This window comes from Rhinoderma darwinii, chromosome 5, assembly GCF_050947455.1.
Source record: "Rhinoderma darwinii isolate aRhiDar2 chromosome 5, aRhiDar2.hap1, whole genome shotgun sequence".
Lineage (NCBI taxonomy): Eukaryota > Metazoa > Chordata > Amphibia > Anura > Rhinodermatidae > Rhinoderma > Rhinoderma darwinii.
This window is the reverse complement of record NC_134691.1, coordinates 84,520,132-84,539,401: the sequence shown is the minus strand read 5'-3', so window position 1 is coordinate 84,539,401 and position 19,270 is coordinate 84,520,132. Positions and strand designations below refer to the sequence as shown.

Here is a 19,270-nt window from a genome sequence, read left to right as displayed (position 1 = left end):
ATACACACATTTTTACTTTTCAGTGGCTCAGAAAACCCCTTTTAAAGTAAGCGCATTTACTTCGTAAGGTTGTGAACAATAAAATATGATTGAAAATAATTTAACCCCTTCCCGAGATTTGTTGTAAGTATACGTCATGGAAATCCAGTGCTTCTCGCAAAATGTCATATACTTACGACAAATGCATGGCACCGAAGCTGAGTCGGTGCCATCATCCCGGGATGTCAGCTGTATCTTACAGCTGACACCCTGCTGTAATGGCGGGGACCGAAGTTAGCTTCGATCCCCGCCATTAACCCCTTAAATGCAGCGGTCAAAAGCTATCACTGCATTTTAGGTCTTTATAGTTCGACACACCAGCAATGAAATCGCCTGGGTGTCGGTGGCTGCAATGGCAACCGGAGGCCTAATAGTGGCCCTCCCGGTCTGCCTAGTATGGAGAACTTTCAGCCCCGCCCGGAGGTAGGGCCTAAAAGGCTTCTGTAGCCGCCGGCAAGATGGCGCCGGCTCAGGAGATGAGCCAGCGTCATCGGCGGTGGATGTCAGCTGTATGTTACAGCTGACATCCACCTGTAAAGGCAGGAACCTGAGCTAGCACCGATCCCTGCCATTAACCCCTTAGATGCAGTGATCAAAAGTGATCACTGCATCTTTGTGGTTGTCAGCAGATCGGCAGCAGTGCCCTGCAATCGCACGGCTGCCGACTGCTACTATGACAGAAGCCTAATCTGCCTGCTGTCAGTGAATGACTGACAGATCTAATACATTGCACTACATAGGTAGTGCAATGTATTAGAAAAAAAACCTGACCGTTGGACCTTCAAGTCCCTTTTTTCCCTTATCAAGTCCTTTATTATTGAAAAAAATAAACCATACATATTTGGTATCACTGCGAACGTAACGGCCTAAACTATACAAATATTATGTTATTTATTCCACACGGTGAACGGCATAAAAATACACCGTAAAAAACAATGCCAGAATTTGTTTTTTGGTCACTTTGCCCTACAAAAATGTAAATAAAAAGTGATCAAAAAGTCGCATGTATCCAAAAATGGTACCTATAAAAACTATAGCTCGTCTCTCAAAAAACAAGCCCTCATACAGCTCCATTGACGAAAAAATTAATGGTTCTCACAACATTGCGACAGAAAAAATACATTCTTTTTACAAAAGTAATTTTATTGTGCAAAAAGTTGTAAAACATTAAAAAGTGTTATAAATTAGGTATCGCCGGAATCGTACTGACCCGCAGAATAAAGTTAACATGTCATTTATAACGCATGGTGAACGCTGTATAAAAAAGCCTAAACTATGCCAGAACTGCTGTTTTTTTAGTCACCTTTACTCCCAAAAAATAGGATAAAAAGTGACCAAAAAGTCGCACGTACTCCAAAATGGTACCAATAATAACTACAGCTCGTTCCGCAAAAAAACAGCCCTCATACCACTACGTCTGTGAAAAAATAAAATTAGTTAAGGCTCCAGTAAGTCAGGAAATAAAAATATGCGGTTGTGGAGGCCTGAGGGGAACATTTCTTCTGTTTTATCGGGGCTCTAAAATTAGGGAACCAGAAAAAGGAGGGCCCAAACATATCTGCTGGAAGTGAGGGTGCCCGCATTATACCAGGACAACACTTCCCAGCACAATTCCCCAATCTGCAAAGGTGCCGAGTGTGGACCAAAATGGGGATAAGTAAGGACACCATTTATCCGTGCGACACTGACCTGCGCATAAAGGATTGCTTCACAGCGTAGCACACATCTATGGATTATTGTATTGTTTACCCCATTATTCTACCACCTGACTATTCCCCTGATGTACTCTGCCAAGCTTACATGTACCCCCACATTATAAACTGAAATACCAGTAAAACTCCAAACAAAATCCACGCTTCAAAAGCCAAGTGGCGCTCCCTCCCTTCTGAGCCCTACAGCGTGCCAAAACAGCAGTTTACTTCCACATATATGGCTCCGCCATACCCAGGAGAACCCTTTTAAGAATTTTTGGGGTGTGTCTCCAGTGGCATAAGCTGGGCACGACATATTTCCCACTGAAATGGCATAACTGGGGAAAAATTGAAATTTTTACTTTGCACCATCCGCAGCGCATTCATTTATGGAAAAGACCTGCGGGGTGAAAATGCTCACTATACCCCTTAAAAAAATGCATTGAGGGGTGTAGTTTCCAAAATGGGGTCACTTCTCAGGTTTCTTTTTATTATTTCACATCAGAGCCTCTGCAATTGTGAACCAATACTTTTGTAAGTCGCCCAATTATGCCTCAATTTCGCATGGTACTCTTTCACTGCTGAGCCCTGTCGAATGTCCAGGCAAAAGATTAGTGCCCCATGTAGGGTGATTCTAAGACCGGGAAACACAGCATATTAATTAGAGAGCTGTCTGGTTATGGTGACAAAAGCTGGGCACCATATATTGGCGTATCTATGGAAAAAATCCATATCATTTACTTGAGGGGTGTAGTTTCCCAAATGTGGTCACTTTTGTGGGATTTCCACTGTTTTGGCACCGCAAGAGCCCTTCAAACCTGACATGGTGCCTAAAATATATTCTAATAGGAAGCCCAAAATTCACTAGGAACTCCTTTGCATCTGAGGCTGGTGCTTCAGTCCAGTAGCACACTAAGGCCACATGTGGGATATTTCCTAAAACTGCAGAACCTGGGCAATAAATATTGAGTTGCGTTTCTCTGGTAAAACTGTGTTTTACAAAAAAGAAATGGATTAAAAATGAATTTATGAAAAAAAAGAAAAAGAAATTTCTCTGCTTTGTTTTAATTCCTGTGAAACGTCTAAAGGCTTAAGAAACAACTGAACTGGTCCCTGAAAAAATTGCTTTTTGACGTTTTATTGAAAATGTGAGAAATTGCAGGTAAAGTTCTAAGCCTTGTAACGTCCTAGAAAATAAAAGGATGTTCAAAAATTGATGCCAATCTAAAGTAGACATATGGGGGATGTTAATTAGCAACAATTTTGTGCGGTATAACTGCCTGTCTTACAAGCGGATATATTTAAATTGAGAAAAATGCTAATTTTTGCAATTTTTCACTAAACTTTTGGTGTTTTTCACAATTTAAATACTGAATGTATCGAGCACATTTTGCCAGTAACATGAAGTCCAATGTGTCACAAGAAAACAATCTCAGAATCGCTTGGATAAGTAAAAGCATTCCGAAGTTATTACCACATAAAGTGAAACATGTAAGATTTGAAAAATAAAGCTCTGTCAGGAAGGTCAAAAGTGGCCAAAGCGGGAAGGGGTTAAAATACATTTGTGCGCTGTTATTGTGTATGTGATTTCCTTGCCAAATGCCGGTGTAAATGTTACAACCTTGTTATAATGTCATCTCAATCATACCACATAATAACGGGGGAGGAATATGTGCATACTAATAAGCTCTAAAATAGCTCTTCCATAACAAACAAAAAGTTGCATTGGAATGTAAAAGGACACTCGCAGCCTCTTCCTCACAGGAAATGACTTGAGCAATAGTCTGTAACATCCGTTTCAAGATGTTTCCTCTTGGTGATGTTACGGTGCTCCGCAGAAGATTGTGTGAACCAGGGACAATGTGTCGTGTAATTTAATAGTGTTTTTGTGTTGTGTGCACTTTCAAAGGGTTGTAATATTACATGTCCTAAAAGGTCAACTGTAATATATCTTTAAAGTTATTATAAAAGTTTTAATCTCTGGTCATCTGTTAATCTTCCACTTTTAGGTTTCTATAATAACAATTCAAAAATTGCAGTTAAAACCCTCAAGCCAGGAACAATGTCTGTGGAAGCGTTCATGGAGGAAGCCAACTTGATGAAGACGCTCCAGCACGATAAACTAGTCAGACTTTATGCTGTGGTCACTAAACAGGAACCAATTTACATTATTACTGAGTATATGGCGAACGGTAAGTCTGCTACCTACAGATCTTTCATATTCCTATAAAACAGAACTGAGTATTGTCAATGTTAAGCCAATACAGGTTTACTATATGTACTTAATAATGTCAACATTGTGTGTGTGCTACTATAATATACACCGTATTTACAGACTGAGTAGTGTGAGACTATAGCACAATCATTGTATATTCTTCTGTTTTTATTTGTCTGTTAGGAAGTCTGCTAGATTTTCTCAAGAGTGATGAAGGTTCTAAAGTGATTCTTCCAAAGCTGATTGACTTCTCTGCTCAGGTACACTTAATAGTGTCATTATGTTTCTTTTGTTTTTTTATTATCATTATTATAATTTTTTGGGGCAATTGTGTTTACCCTCAAGTGGTTGTCTCATAAAGTCAAACCGTTCCCTTAAGACAGCTGCCCCAGCGATCTTGGGTTCCATAAACTCCCTCTGGCCATACATTTTCCCTTTAGTGGAAATGTATTATTACGTGACGGAGAGGCCTGATACGCCGTAGCGGAAGCCACTCTAAGGCCTTGTTCACGCTGCGCAGATTTGCTACAAATTTAGCATGCATTTTTTTAAGCTAAAATTGGATCCAGGACCGTATCCACAGCAAATCGCATTCCCAATCATGTGGAAGAGATTGAACAAATCGTATCCACATGCTGGCAAATGTTTTCAGGACGGAAACCAGAGCATGCTATAATGACGGGGTAGGGAGACAGACAGGTGAGCCCTAATCTACCCGCCACTCAGTCCCTGCCTACTTGCACGGCCCGTCCTAGGCGACGATGTACAACTGGGCGACGGTCCCTACGCTCAATATGTGCACGACAGACAAACAGACAAGGGTACACAGAAGCTAAGGGAAATGGGGCAGTTGCCCACGGCAACACTGTGAGCAACAAGAGTAGTGAACAAGCCGAGTCAAACCAGGAGTGTACGAGGTACCAAACGCAGAGCAGGAGAGTAGTCAAAGCCAGGGTCAATATGAAGCAGAGGACAATAGTACAAGCAGCAGCAGCAGAGCCAGGAAACAGGCAGAATCACAGGCAAAGGAGGAGACGGAAATGAAGGTATAAATAAACAGAGGGTGGGAGCCAGCTCCGTCTGGCCAGGCTGTGATAGGCTCTCCCACTCCTCAGCCTCCCAGCCTGAGTGGTAGCAGATCGAGTCACTCTATCAGACTTAGGAGCAGGTGCAGACTGATTAATCACGGGCGTCGACATAGAAGCTGTGTCTGGCAGATCCATTACACATGCTGCAGATTTTCAAATCTGCGCCATGCTCATTCTGTTCAGGTTGCTCACTGTATTTCACCCTTTTCATAGTAGCAGGGGTAAAATCCACAGCAAAATGTGCACATAACAGGTGCAGAATTTGTTGATGAATCGCTGCGGAAATGCTCCGCATACTGTGAAAAAAATTCAACGTTTCTGTCCTGTGTGAATCCAGCCTTTTCTTAGCGGCTTCCGGCTCTGGCGCGTAAAGGGGGTCCAAATCAAGAGACCCCCTCTATATGACGAAAGGGCACATGGACAAGGATTGTTTTTATGAGGCACAATTTAATGAAGCTAGACAATGATGTATATTTGCATGATTTATCTACTTAAGAATGTTAAAGGGGTTGTCCATTTTTTTTTTTAATATTCAATTATTTATAGAATAGGAAGTCATACAGATTTATAATATACATGTATTTAAAATTCTGCTCACATACCTTTCTTATATAAGTGCAGTTCTCTGTCTAAAACAAAAAAAGGTGTAGCCCACAGAATTGTTCATAAAAAGCACCCATAGGATAACTGACTGGTCACCCACATCATGTGACCCCTGGCTTTCAGGTAACACTGTCCAGGTATATAACAGGTCAATTATTGAGGAGCAGAAGTTTTATAAAGTATTTCTACCTCCAGCAACATCTCATCATGTCTGTGAGGGGAGGCTCTTACATTCTTCTCCCTGTCTGGGTGTGTTTTTTAATGTAACTTTATTAACAACATGACAACAACCCCTAGAGACAGGCCGTTCTTTTATAAATCATTTAAAGTGAATAAATTATTGATCATTATTCCACCATTCGTCCTATTTACATAGCCCATGCTGCCCCAACATATTGGGCGTGTCTGTTTTTGTAGGTGGGTGGGGTCCCATGACTGACGCCATGTTTAGCCATACTCACTAAGGCCCCATGCACACGGCCAGGCCCGTGGCCACGGCCCGCGATTACAGGCTCTGCCTGCATTTTCGGGCTGTGCTCCCATACAAAGTATGGAAGCGTGGTCTGTAAAATTCAAAAGAACGGACATGTCCCATAATTTTCTGAACATTTCAACGGCACGGACACCCATCCATAGAACTTAATGGGTCCGTAATTGCGGACCGTATTATGGTCTGCAATTATGAAGAGTTTTTAAGGTGGTGTGCATGGGGCTTTAGCCTGTGGTAGCATTACACAGGACTAATCTGTGGGCTATCTCATTCTACTGTGACAGGGGCCTCATATACTGACATAAGGAATGTATGTGAGCAGAATTTCTAATACATGTATATTAGAAAACTGTATGATCTCCTATTCTATAAATAAGAAAAAAACAAAACTGGACAACCCCTTTAAGGCTGGCAATTCTCTGTTATATTGACCTCTCCTGGCAGGTGGAGCTGTTCTGTTAATAATATTTTTGTGGCATTCATGGGTAGTAGAAAATGGATTTATTTGACTGCCAGATTCTGTACCCATTGTTTACAGTACAGGAAACTGTTTACAGTAAAAATAACCTATATACCTATTGGAGAGGCGCCGTAGTCTATTCTTTTCTCAGAGGATGCAAATGTGAGTGTCCGTTTTTGGCTTCCAGCCACAATTGTATATAAACCTAGTATGCTCTACTTGTCTTCGCATTCAATGGGTCATTGTGGGATGTGTGGGCTGTGGACTGTCCTGTGTTATGCCCTCATGAAGAGTTTGTCTGTTTATATGTAAAGGAGCACACACAGATACTCCGACAAAGGGCTCGCTGTAAAGTTATATCTTCTAAACTGGGAAGTAAAGATAGACATGCAAATTATATGTGTAATGACCTACAAAAATGTAGAGGTTTTATAAAACATGGGGAAAGATTGTATTATCTGCAATAACTGAAGTGGAAAGGATTGAAGTCCCTGCCCTCTATTTATGAGTGTTATTCTAGGATAATAATTGTCTGGTATTGATTCAAGCCAAATATTCATTGCACAACTGTAAAGAGATTGTCCAACTGATGTCTCTTCCACCTCCGCACACCTTTTCCATTCTTCACTTTTAGTTTATTTCATGTGCTATTGGAAAGAACACTACATATACCCAGTACAAACCAATCAGTCTTTATATCTGCATATGCTTTGTTATTGTTGTAAACCAGAGGTACAGCTTGAAGCTGAAAATCCCTGCAAACATAGTGGTGAAGCATTGATGGCTCTATATGGTTTACATTTAAAGTATTATTATACATTATTATTTTTTTTTAAATCCTTATATTTTATTGCGATATTTGTGATCAAATAATTTGTAGTGTTCTGTTGCCCCAAGAAATTCAGTGGCCGATCTTCGTACCCTAAGACCGCATCAACAATCTGAGCTATTGCTGGAACCTTGTATTAATTGGTGGACCAGTTGGGAAAACAGGGGTTTGTTACAGGGTAGGACAAATCTTTGGGTCCAGGTAGATGATGTGTTTAGAAATTCTATGTACTGTAAGAGTCAAATTGGCTCCTGCAATTTCTGGCAGATTATATTCTCGAATATCAAGTAGGTAGGGAGTTTGGCTATATTCAGTGACCAGTGTTTGGTGTCCAGTGAGTAGAGTGGGGCTGCCAAAGATAGTGTAGTGGCGGCCCCATAGAAATGAATAGAGTGGTGATCGATCATGTGCACTACCGCTCCATTCCTATGGGGCTCCCAGGAAGAGCAAGGTAAGCCCGTTCTTGTAATTGGTGGGGGTCCCAGTGGTTGGACCCCTACCGATCATATATTCATCACCTATTCTATTCATAGGTGATAAACAATGATTATGGGAGAATCCCCTTAAAGGACCAGTTTCACGAAAAAAATAATTTTTAGACCAATTTGCTTTTAGTGTTTTATTAAACATTTTTTTATTTATTTGTGTGTTTGTGTTTTACTTTCTTTTATTTTTTCACTTTTTCTTGTCCATGGGTGCTGCCATTTTTTTTTTCCATCTCTGTATGTGTCGATTAACGACACATACAGACATGGAATACGGCACATACAGTCCCATAGTGAATGCGAACGGGGACCGTTCCATCCACTATGCTGTACGCCGTCTGTGTGGGAACGGCGAATGCGCCGCTCCCACACAGTCCAAAGAGAACTGTGCGACGTCCGGCGCCATTTTCTTGTGGACCGGAAGTCGCGGCCGGACAGTAAGATTACTACTTCCGGTCGCGGCTTCCGGACTTGTGCACTTGTAGCAGCGGCAGCAGACGGACCGGAGGGAGCGGTGGCGGCAGGAGCAGGTAAGTTAGGTCTGTGTATGTACGTGTTTTACTGTGTGTTTACTAGTGTATGTAAACCTACTACACTGTGTGTTAGCTCAAAAAATCGTGACACACAGTGTAGGAGGTTTGACCGTTCAATCCCCTCGTTTCTCCCGGCACTAGCCAGGATAAAGGAGGGGGGATTCTGAGAGCTCACTAGAGCGAGTGAGTTTTCTCAAATTTTGCAGCATAAAGCAATGTGGTTGCTTTACCACATGCAATGCTGCAATTTTGGGAATTGCTCCATCTAGTGACCAGCACTGGGAAATATTATAAATTAGAATCTAATTTATAATATTTCCTGACTCGTGAAAAAAATTAGAACAATGTTTAATCACCTATACACTAACTGTTTAACTAAAAAAAAAAAAAAAAATGTTTTTCTAGCGACACATTACCTTTAAGCTGAGTAATAGGTAGTAGTGTTGAGAGATCCCTGATCGAGATTCTTGGAGGTGATGGCATTTTATAATATAAAGAAAGTAATACATTTACATTTTAGCAGCATGTCCTCTTTTTACTGTGTTAGATTGATATTAACAGTTTTGTTACTGCAAAAACAGCAGAGAGAAAGAGGAACTGAGAATCGTCATGGTCAGCATGTGAAAAACCAATTACAATACAGCACAGGAAGGGGAACTAAGAGGCGCAAGAGGCAAAACTGCGATAACTGAATGTGTGTATAGCTGTGAATACACTATATGAACAAAAGTATTGGAACACGTACACACAACACCTACAGGAGCTTTTTATGACCTCCAATCCTAAAACCATAGGCATTAATAAGGAGTTGGTCCCCCCCCCCCCCCTTTGCCGCTTAAACAGCTTCCACTCTTCTGGGAAGGCTCTCTAGTAGATTTTGGAGTGTCTGTGGGAATATTTGCCCATTCATCCAGATGAGCATTGGTGAGTTCAGACACTGATGTTGGATGAGAAGGCCTGGCTTGTAATCTGCATTTTAATTCACCCCAAATGTGTTTGATAGGGTTGAGGTCAGGGCTCTGGGCGGGCCAGTCAAGCTCTTTCACACCAAAACTCCCCCAACAATGCATGTATGGACCTTGCTTTGTGCACTGGGGTACAGTCATGCTGGAACAGAAGAGGGCCTTCCCCAAACAAAGTTGGAAAGCAAAAAATTGTCCAAAATGTCTTGGTATGCTGAAGCATTAAGAATACCCTTTACTGGAACGAAGGGGCCTAGGCCAACCCTTGAAAAACAACCCCAAAACTTTACAGTTGTGACAATGAAGTCAGGCAGGTAACGACCATCAGACTGCCAGGTAGAGAAGCATATTTAGTCACTCCACAGAACACGTTTCCACTGCCCCAGATCCCAATGGCGACATGCTTTACACCACTCCATCTGACTCTTGGTATTGTGCTTGGTGATGTACGGCTTGCATTCTGCTGCTCAACCGTGAAAACCCATGCCATAAAGCTCCCAGCGCAAAGTTTTTGTTCGTATATTATTGCCAGAGGAGGTTTGTGACTGCAGTTGTCAGCAGAGCGTTGGCGACTTTTCTGCACTATGCGCTGCAGCTCTCACGAACCCGCTCTGTAACTTTACTTGGTCAGCCACTTTGTGGCTGAGTTGCTGTAGTTCCCGTGTGCTTCCACTTTGTAATACCACTCACAGTTGATCGTGGAATATCTAGGAGGGAAAAAATTACACAAATTTAACTTTCTGCAACTGTGGAATCATATTACAGTACATGCTAGAACGACCCATTCTTTCATAAGTGTTTGTTAAGGTATATTTGGTGAGCGCTCTATTAAAGTCAGGGAGCAGACTGCATGGCTAGTGCTGGATTTTATACACCTGTGGCAATGGGACTGAATGAAACACCTGAATTCAATGATTAAGTGGTGTGTCCCAATACTTTTGTCCATATAGTGTATGTATAAAATAGATTTCCTGCTCTCCGGATGCTGTGTTGTGATGTGATTGAGAGGATCTACTGTGTGACGCCCTAATGTGCCTACAACTACAGCATAGGATTGTATGTATAAAAAGCAGTGCAGACAAAAATTTAAACTGTTACCCGTAGCAAACTCTTCTGATTCAAGGTTTTATTATTTAGCCTGCAGAAGAAAGAATAAAAGCTGGAGTCTAATTGCTGTGTGCTTTTATATATGTGAGACTTTAAAATTCTTCTATTAATGGAACTAAAGCCGGCCATGCACCTAGGATAGCTATCAGATGGTCTGCTTTAGCCATAATACCTGTAGTTATGTATGGGCCCTTATAGTGCTTGGTTACTTTGTCATACTTCTTGTATATATTGTCTTTACATTTAGAAAGTTTTAGGTCTAAACCACATTGTCGTGCAAATTACATTGCAGGTTCCTGGACTCTTTGTTACCAGAAACGTGTGTGACCAGATCACCCAGTGCAGAAATATGAAGTTACCTGTGGATCAGGTTTCAGTAGATTTGCATTCTGCCAGGGGAATAACACCATTGAGTGAATAAAAAAACAACAACAATAAAAAAAGACAGAAGTCATCCATATACTAATTTGTCACATTAACGATGCACCAGAAGAATCTAGACTCTAGAGATCCGGTCACAGGAAATGTATCATGTACCAGTAGACAACCTTTAACTCCTACCCGACATCCGCTGTATATATACGGCGCTGTCCGGCAGGGCTTCTCGCAAAGCGCAGCACCATTACGTCACGGTGATAGTGTGAGCTCAGGAGCTGAGCCCGCACCATCACCGCCAGGTGCCAGCTGTATGTTACAGTTGGCACCCTGATGTAACGGCGAGGACTGGAGCTAGCATCCAATCCGGCCTATTAACCCCTGTGTTCAATAGAGATCGCAGCATGTGAGGAGTTTTTAGCTGCCGGCACCCCAGCAACGTGATCGCTGGGTTGCCGGTGGATGCAATGGCAACCTGAGGCCTAATACTGGCCTCCCGGTCGGCCAGCAACGAAAACCTCCTATGCCCCGCTCGCCGGCGGGGCCTAAAAGGCTACCGTTACCATTGGTAAGATGGCGCCGTCTCAGCTTACGGCTCAGAATCGAAGACTGCGTCATCAGTAGTGGGTGTCCGCTGTATGTTACAGCGGACACCCCGCTGAAATGGCAGGAACCGGAGTTAGCTCCGATTCCTGCCATTAACTCCTTAGATACATCGATTCAAAGCGATCGCTGCATCTTAGTGCTTTGTAGCAAATCGGCAGCCTGCCTGGCAGGGCTGCCAACTGCTACTATGGCAACAGGAGGCCTAGCAATGGCCTCCTGTCTGCCATTATGGAAGCCGATTACGCCCGAGCCTGATCGACTTGCTGTCAGTGAACAACTGACAGTTCTCATACATTCCACTACATAGGTAGTGCAATGTATTAGAACAGCAATCAAACAGTTGGACCTTCAAGTCCCCTAGTGGGACTAAAGAAAAGTGTAAAAATAAAAGTTGTAAAAAATAAAATAAGTTTCAAGTAATAAAATAAAACACTATCGCCCTTTTTCTCTTATCAAGTCATTTATTATTGAAAAAAAACATTAAAATCATACATATTTGGTATCGCCGCGTCCGTAACGACCTGAACTATAAAAACATAATTTGTCCCGCGCAGTGAACGCCGTAAAAAAAAAAAAAAAAGCCAGAATTGCTGTTTTTTTGGTCACTTTGTCTTCCAAAAATTTAAATAAAAAGTGATCAAAAAGTCGCATGTATCCAAAAATGGTACGTGTAAAAAAGATAGCTCGTGTCGGAAATAAACAAGCCCTCATACAGCTCCGTCGATTAAAAAGTTATGGCTCTTACAACTTGGCAACAGAAAAAATACATTCTTTTTAAAAAAAAAAAAGTAATTTTATTGTGCAAAAAGTTGTAAAACATAAGTTCTATAAATTTGGTATTGCCGGAATCGTACTGACCCGCAGAAGAAAGTTAACATGTAATTTATGACCCATGGTGAACGCTGTATAGAAAAAAACGATGCCAGAATTGCTGTTTTTTTTTTATCACCTTGCCTACCAAAAAAAATGGATAACAAGTGATTAAAAAGTCGCATGTACCCCAAAATGGTACCAATAATAACTACAGCTCGTCCTGCAAAAAAACAGCCCTCATACCACTACATCTATGAAAAAATAAAATTAGTTAGAGGTTCTGTCACCCTATTATAAGTGCGCCATCTCCTACATAATGTGATTGGCGCTGTAATGTAGATAAGTGTTTTTTATTTTGAAAAACGATAATTTTGAGCAAGTTATGAACCATTTTAGATTTATTCTAATTAGTTTCTTAATAGACAACTGGGCGTTTTTTAACTTTTGACCGAGTGAGATCGTGAGATCACGCTGTGCTGTATGAGTAAGTCCCACAAAAACTTTACCGAAGTGTCGCGAGTGTGAATAGACATCGCGTCCTAGCTGGAGGTGATGTCTATTCACTCTCAAGACACTTCAGTGAAGTTAATGTGGGTGTATGTGACAGCACAGCGTGATCTCATGAGATCACGCTGTCCTGAGTACAAATGGACATGAATGGAGAGAAGTGTATGACGCTGATAGGTCAGCGTCCATACACTTTTCTTTACAATGCCCACTTGGTCCAAAGTTAAAAGCCCAGTTGGGCATTAAGAAACTAATTAGCATAAATCTAAAATTGCTCAAAAATTATCATTTTTCAAAATAAAAGCCACTGTTATCTACATTATAGCACTGATCAGATTATGTAGGAGATAGGGCATTTATAATCTGTTGACAGAGCCTCTTTAAGGCTCCAATAGGTCAGGAAAGAAAAATATGCAGTTATGCAGGTCCGAGAGGAACATTTCTTCTTTTTCAAGTGGCGATTTATCAAGACCCTAAAATTAGGGAACCAGGAAGGGGAGGGCCCAAACATATCTGCTGGAAGCGAGGGCGCCCGTATTCTAGTGTGCAGTCTCCAGTGGCATAAGCTGGGCACTACATATTTCCCACTGAAATGTCACATCTAGGGAAAAATTTACATTTTTACTTTGCACCATCTGCAGCACAATCATTTATGGAAAAGGCCTGTGGAATAAAAATGCTCACTACACCCCTTAATAAATGCCTTGAGGGGTGAAGTTTTCAAAATGGGGTCACTTCTCAGCAGTTTCTTTTATTATTTCACATCAGAGCCCCTGTAAGTGTGAACCAATACTGTGTAAGTTGCTAAATTAGGCCTCAATTTCACATGGTACTCGCTCACTCCGAAAGTCCATGCAAAAGATTAGGGCCACATGTAGGGTGTTTCTAAAACTGGGAAAAACAGCATAATAATTAGAGAGCTGTCTTGTTATGGTGGCACAAGCTGGGCACCACATATTGGCATATATGTGGAAAAAATAAAATTTTCACTCTGCAGCATCGAGTGCACATTAATTTTGGCAAAACACCTGCGGGTTAAAGTGCTCGCTACACCCCTAGGTGCATACCTTGAGGGCTGCAGTTTCCAAAATCGGGTCACCTGTGGGGGGTTTCCACTGTTTTGGTTCCACAGGGGCAACATAGCAACCAAAAACCAATCCAGCAAAATCTGTACTCCAAAAGCCAAATGACGCTTCTTCCCTTCTGAGCCCTACTATGTGCCCAAACAGCAGTTTACAATCACATATGGGGTATTGCCATACTCTGGAGAAATTGGTTTACAAACGTTGTGCTTCTTTTTTCCCTTTATTAAGAAAATGAAAATTTTGAGCTAAAGCGAAGTCTTATTGAAGAAAAAGGATTTTTTTTATTTTCACTGCCCAATCCTAATAAAATCTATGAAACATCTGTGGGTTGAAAATGTTCACTACACCCCTAGATTAATTCTTCAAGGGGTGTAGTTTCATTAATGGAGTCACCTTTGGGGAGTTTCCACTGTACTGGTACCTTAGGGGCTTTGCAAAAGTGTCATGGTTCCAAGAAATCAATCCAGCAAAATCTGTACTCCAAAAACCATATGGCGCTCCTTTTCTTCTGATCCTTGCCGTGTGCCCAAACAGCAGTTTGTTTTTTTTACCACATATGGGGTGTTGCCGTACTCCAGAGAAGTTTTTACAAATGTTGGGGTACATTTTTTCCTTTATTTGTTTAGAAAATGAAATATTTTGAGCTAAACCTGTGTCTTATGGAAGAAAAAGGATTTATGTTTTTATTTTCACTGCCCAATTCTAATAAGATCTATAAAACCCCTGTGGGGTCAAAATGCTCACTACACCCCTAGATGAATTCCTCAAGGGGTGTAGTTTCCAAGATTGGGTCACTTGTGTGAGGTTTCCACTGTTTTGTCCCTTCGGGGGGCTTTCCAAATGTGACATGGCCTCCACAAACCATTCCTGCTAAATTTGAACTCCAAAAGCCAAATGGCGCTCTTTTCCTTCTAAGCCCTGCCGTATGTCCAAACAGCTGTTTATGACCACATGTGGGGTATTGTTTTAATCAGGAGAAATTGCTTTACAAATGTTGTGGTGCTTTTTCTCCTTTAATCCTTGTGGAAATGAGAAAAAATTAGCTAAACCTACATTTTCTTTGAAAGAACGTAGATTTTAATTTTCACGGCCTACTTGCAATAATTTCTGCAATAAACCTGTGGGGTCAAAATGCTCACTATGCCCCTATATTTCCTTGAGGGGTCTAGTTTCCCAAATGGGGTCACTTTTGGGGGATTTACACTGTTTTGGCACCACAAGAGCCCTTCAAAGCTGACATGGTGCCTATAATGTTTTCTAATAAAAAGGAGGCCCAAAAATCCACTAGGTACTCCTTTTGCTTCTGAGGTCTGTGCTTCAGTCCATTAGGGCCACATGTGGGATATTTCTAAAAACTGCGGAATCTGGGCAATAAATATTGAGTTGTATTTCAAAACCTTCTGCGTTACCAAAAAAAGATTAAAAATGAATTTCTGCAAAAAAAATTTCACCTCTACTTTGCTTTAATTCCTGTGAAACGTCTAAAGGGTTAAGAAACTTTTGCCAGTAACAAAGTCCAATGTGTCACGAGAAAACAGTCTCAGAATCGCTTGGATAGGTAAAAGCATTCCGAAGTTATTACCACATAAAGTGAAACATGTCAGATTTGAAAAATTTGACTCTGTCAGGATGGTTAAAAGTGGCCGAAGCGGGAAGGCGTTAAAAAGGCACTGTACTTTGAATAAACTTTACATAAATAAATCAATAGCACAAGCGAATATAAGAAACATTGTAATATAGCTTATTAGAGAAAAATGCCTCTCTCCACTTATCAGGCTCCACCCCCCCCCCCCTTACTGTTCACTCACTCTTAATTTACTGCTTTTTTCCGTCTCCTCTTGAGGGTTAAGGTTGCAGCTGTCCATAGTAGTTTATGGTAAGGGGAAGAAGGGAGCAGCAGTGTGAGAGAGGCAGAGAGAAACAGATGCTGCAGCAGCTTACTAGTAAGTGTTATATATTACCCCAGTGCTGAGTTTACAGCTACACTGCTCATTACTGAGGGGAAAATTGCTTTAAAAAACAAAACTGCAGGATACAAGTCATTTAATGGCCAGATATACTGTTATTCCTCATGTACGCTTTTAGTATCTGAAAGTACAATATGTATATTTAATTACGTAATCTCTCTTACAGATTGCGGAAGGTATGGCCTATATAGAAAGAAAGAATTACATCCACCGTGATCTTAGGGCAGCAAATGTGCTGGTTTCTGACTCTCTAACATGTAAGATAGCGGACTTTGGTCTTGCACGAGTTATTGAAGATAATGAATATACAGCGAGAGAAGGTAGGACAAATAATTGTTGATAGTTATTAAACCAATTCAGAAATGTGCAATTTGATTGTTTTATTTACTTTTGTAACTTAAAAAAGGCCGTCCTCGTTAGACAACCTAATTTTTACATGACCTGTTATGGCTTGTCCACACACAATGGAATTGCTGCGTATTTTCTGTCCGAAATTGCTGACGGAAAATACGCAGCAGAATACAGTAGCAGCAAAGTGGGTGAGATTTAACAAATCTCATCCACACGCAGCATATAATTTCCGAGCAGAAATTCACCTGCGGTGCATATTTTTCGTACCGCAACATGCTGCGGAAAGTGGACTGAATTGCATTTTTCAGAAGAGATGTCACCATCTCGCAGCATAATCAGCATAATTTTCTGCAGGAAATGGTGCGGTTTTCCACTAATTTGTGCGGAATTGTTGCAGAAATTTTGTGCAGCAATTCTTTAACGTGTGGACAGGCCCTTAGAATGCATAGCATATTAATTATGTTTGTCAAATCTTCATTCTTCCACCTGAGAAACATAGCAATAGCCAAGCACCTTCTTCCCCGAGAAGATCTGTGAAAACGTAAACATACATTTGTTTCCTCCCTCCTAGGCTATTGCAATGTGGTGTTTAAAAAATAGCAGTCCAACATCATTAACCTGATAAATCAATGTTTTTGGTAGAAGTGATATTTCTACATAGCAAATAATTTACTTGTAAGTGTAGTAGATTATAGTGCATTTCCTTCAGAAATACTGTGGAAAATGGGTCGTTCCAGACTTTGTTCTGATTAAAAAAAATTGATTGGAGTGAGAAAAGCATAGAGAAGTGCAGCAAGTTATAGGCCGCTCCGCTAAAATGATCTCAAATTCCTTGAAGTGGCAACCAAAACCTGAAAGACGCGGAAGGCAGCGGGGGGAACTACTGCTCGAAAGGATGGAAGAATAGCCAAAATGGCAAAGGCTCAGCCAATGATCACCTTGAGAAAGATCAAAGAAGATGGGAAGTTACCAGTGAGCACTGCTACAATCAGAAGACGATTCAGTGAAGCCAAGTTACCAGCAAGAACTCCGCGCAAAGTCACATAGATGAAAAAAAGACACGTCCTGAATAGGTTACAATATGCCAAGGAACACATCAACTGGCCCAAAGAGAAATGGTGCAACATTTTGTGGACTTGGGTCTAGTGGCTGCAGACCGTATGTCAGATTAAACCCGTGTGCGGAATTCAAGCCACTGTACACTGAAGACCGTAAAGCATGGTGCTGCAAAAATCATTATATGGGGATGTTCCTCATACCAGGGTGTTGGGCCTATTTATCGCATATAAGGGATCATGGATCAGTTTGAATATATCAAAATACTTGAGATCACGTTGCCCTATGCCGAAGAAGAAATGCACCTGATATATGCAGGCCCATATGAATCATAGTTACAAGGCAGCTCCTAATGTGATCTGTACTTGTTCCATGTTATGTACAGTGCTTTGATTCCCAGTGGAGAAGAAATACTGTAGCGCTCTTTTCTACTATAGACACTGCTCTCTTCTGTTTTTAATGTTGAAGCATATTGCTGTTTCAGGTGCAAAATTCCCTATCAAGTGGACATCTCCAGAAGCAATCAACTTTGGATCATTCACCATAAAGTCAGACGTGTGGTCATTTGGAATCCTCCTGTATGAAATTATTACATATGGAAAGATCCCATATCCAGGTAAGCAGCTGGTATTAAAATAATTAAACGATGCCACTATTTTCAACGGATATTTTGACATTTCAAAGCAGCCACGAACAAGTCATTCTTTTGGAAGGGTTTTGTGTTTTTTGTTGCTTTCAAGTCTGCTCTTTTCTAGAAATAAAAAATTTATCCAATCCCAAGCACTGATCTTTTTAAAGGGGTTGTGTGGTTTGGCCTATTTATCGCATTTTGAGGTAATAGAGTGGGGTCCACTGTCCATGTTCCTCATTATTAGCCTGGGGAGAGACTGAGAATTGTCCCTATCTAGTAACCTCTATGGAACTCAGTTATCAGCCCTTTCATTTCAGAGGGATGACGCATAGCGTATCGCTACTGAGGAAATGACCCTGAAGTGCTGGGTTGCCCTGTTGATACCAGCTCATCCCTGGGCTAACAACTGTGGCACTCCCACTCCTAGTCATCAGAACAAACTGGATGAATTGGCCAAGTAGGACTACATATTACATGCCAAGAAACTAAAAGGAATGTGGAGAGGAAAACCTATGTAACTAATCAACTTTATTTTTGTTTTGTTTTTAGGAATGAGCAATGCAGATGTGATGTCCGCACTCCAGCGCGGTTATCGCTTGCCACGTATGGAGAGCTGCCCTGAAGAATTGTATGATATCATGAAACAATGCTGGAAGGAGAAAGCTGAAGAGAGACCCACATTCGATTACTTGCAAAGCGTCCTAGATGACTTCTACACGGCCACAGAAGTGCAATATCAACAGCAGCCGTAGATCATGGACAAGTCCTCTAGTTACTGTGTAGAAATACTGATTGGGCGTGCTGGAGAATCCACACATGCTGAATACCCACATCCAATAGTGTACTTTACTATGGCTGTCTGAAGCTTCAGAGAGTACAAGGGTACATTACACGCAGCTGTCGGCATCAGATTCTTACAACGTGTGTGTGTGTATATAATGGACTAAGTTAATCTGTCTTCTTTGTCTGAATATTTAAAAGTTTAAATGAGCTGTAGTTGTAAATTTCCACCCGTCACCTATTCACAACCTGTGCAGTCCTTTATGGGTTATTGCAATGTACGTGATAATGTAGTGTCATTCACTCTTCAGTAATGTGATCCGCTTCTGTGAACAGATAAGTTAAGGGATTGCCTCAAATGTGGGGAAATTAGGTGCGGTGATCAGAAAATACCAAAGTTCAATGACCGCACACGAGTAGCAGAGCTGAATTTGTAATTTAACCCTGTAGGACTGCATATCACGTGTGCATTCTGAGACACAGTAAGTTTATTTGCAATCCTGCGTAAAACTATTGATTACATTTTGGGACGTCACTGTAACAAAATGATCTCTACATTTACATTCCAAATCAAGGCGAATTCCAAATCAATTTAAA

The 19,270-nt window shown here is 41.1% G+C and overlaps 1 protein-coding gene across 3 annotated transcripts in view; it reads left to right on the top strand.

Annotated features, from left to right (window-relative positions):
- The window catches only part of LYN (LYN proto-oncogene, Src family tyrosine kinase), a 97,996-nt gene extending 79,252 nt beyond the window's left edge, over nt 1-18,744 (top strand). For all 3 annotated transcript variants that reach the window (XM_075826229.1, XM_075826231.1, XM_075826230.1), the window contains exons 9-13: nt 3,740-3,922; nt 4,129-4,205; nt 16,022-16,175; nt 17,747-17,878; nt 18,443-18,744. In XM_075826229.1, the coding sequence (XP_075682344.1) occupies nt 3,740-3,922; nt 4,129-4,205; nt 16,022-16,175; nt 17,747-17,878; nt 18,443-18,645 (749 nt within the window). In that variant the 3' untranslated portion in view covers nt 18,646-18,744. The remainder of the gene's footprint in view (nt 1-3,739; nt 3,923-4,128; nt 4,206-16,021; nt 16,176-17,746; nt 17,879-18,442) is intronic.
- Nucleotides 18,745-19,270: the final 526 nt, after the last annotated feature.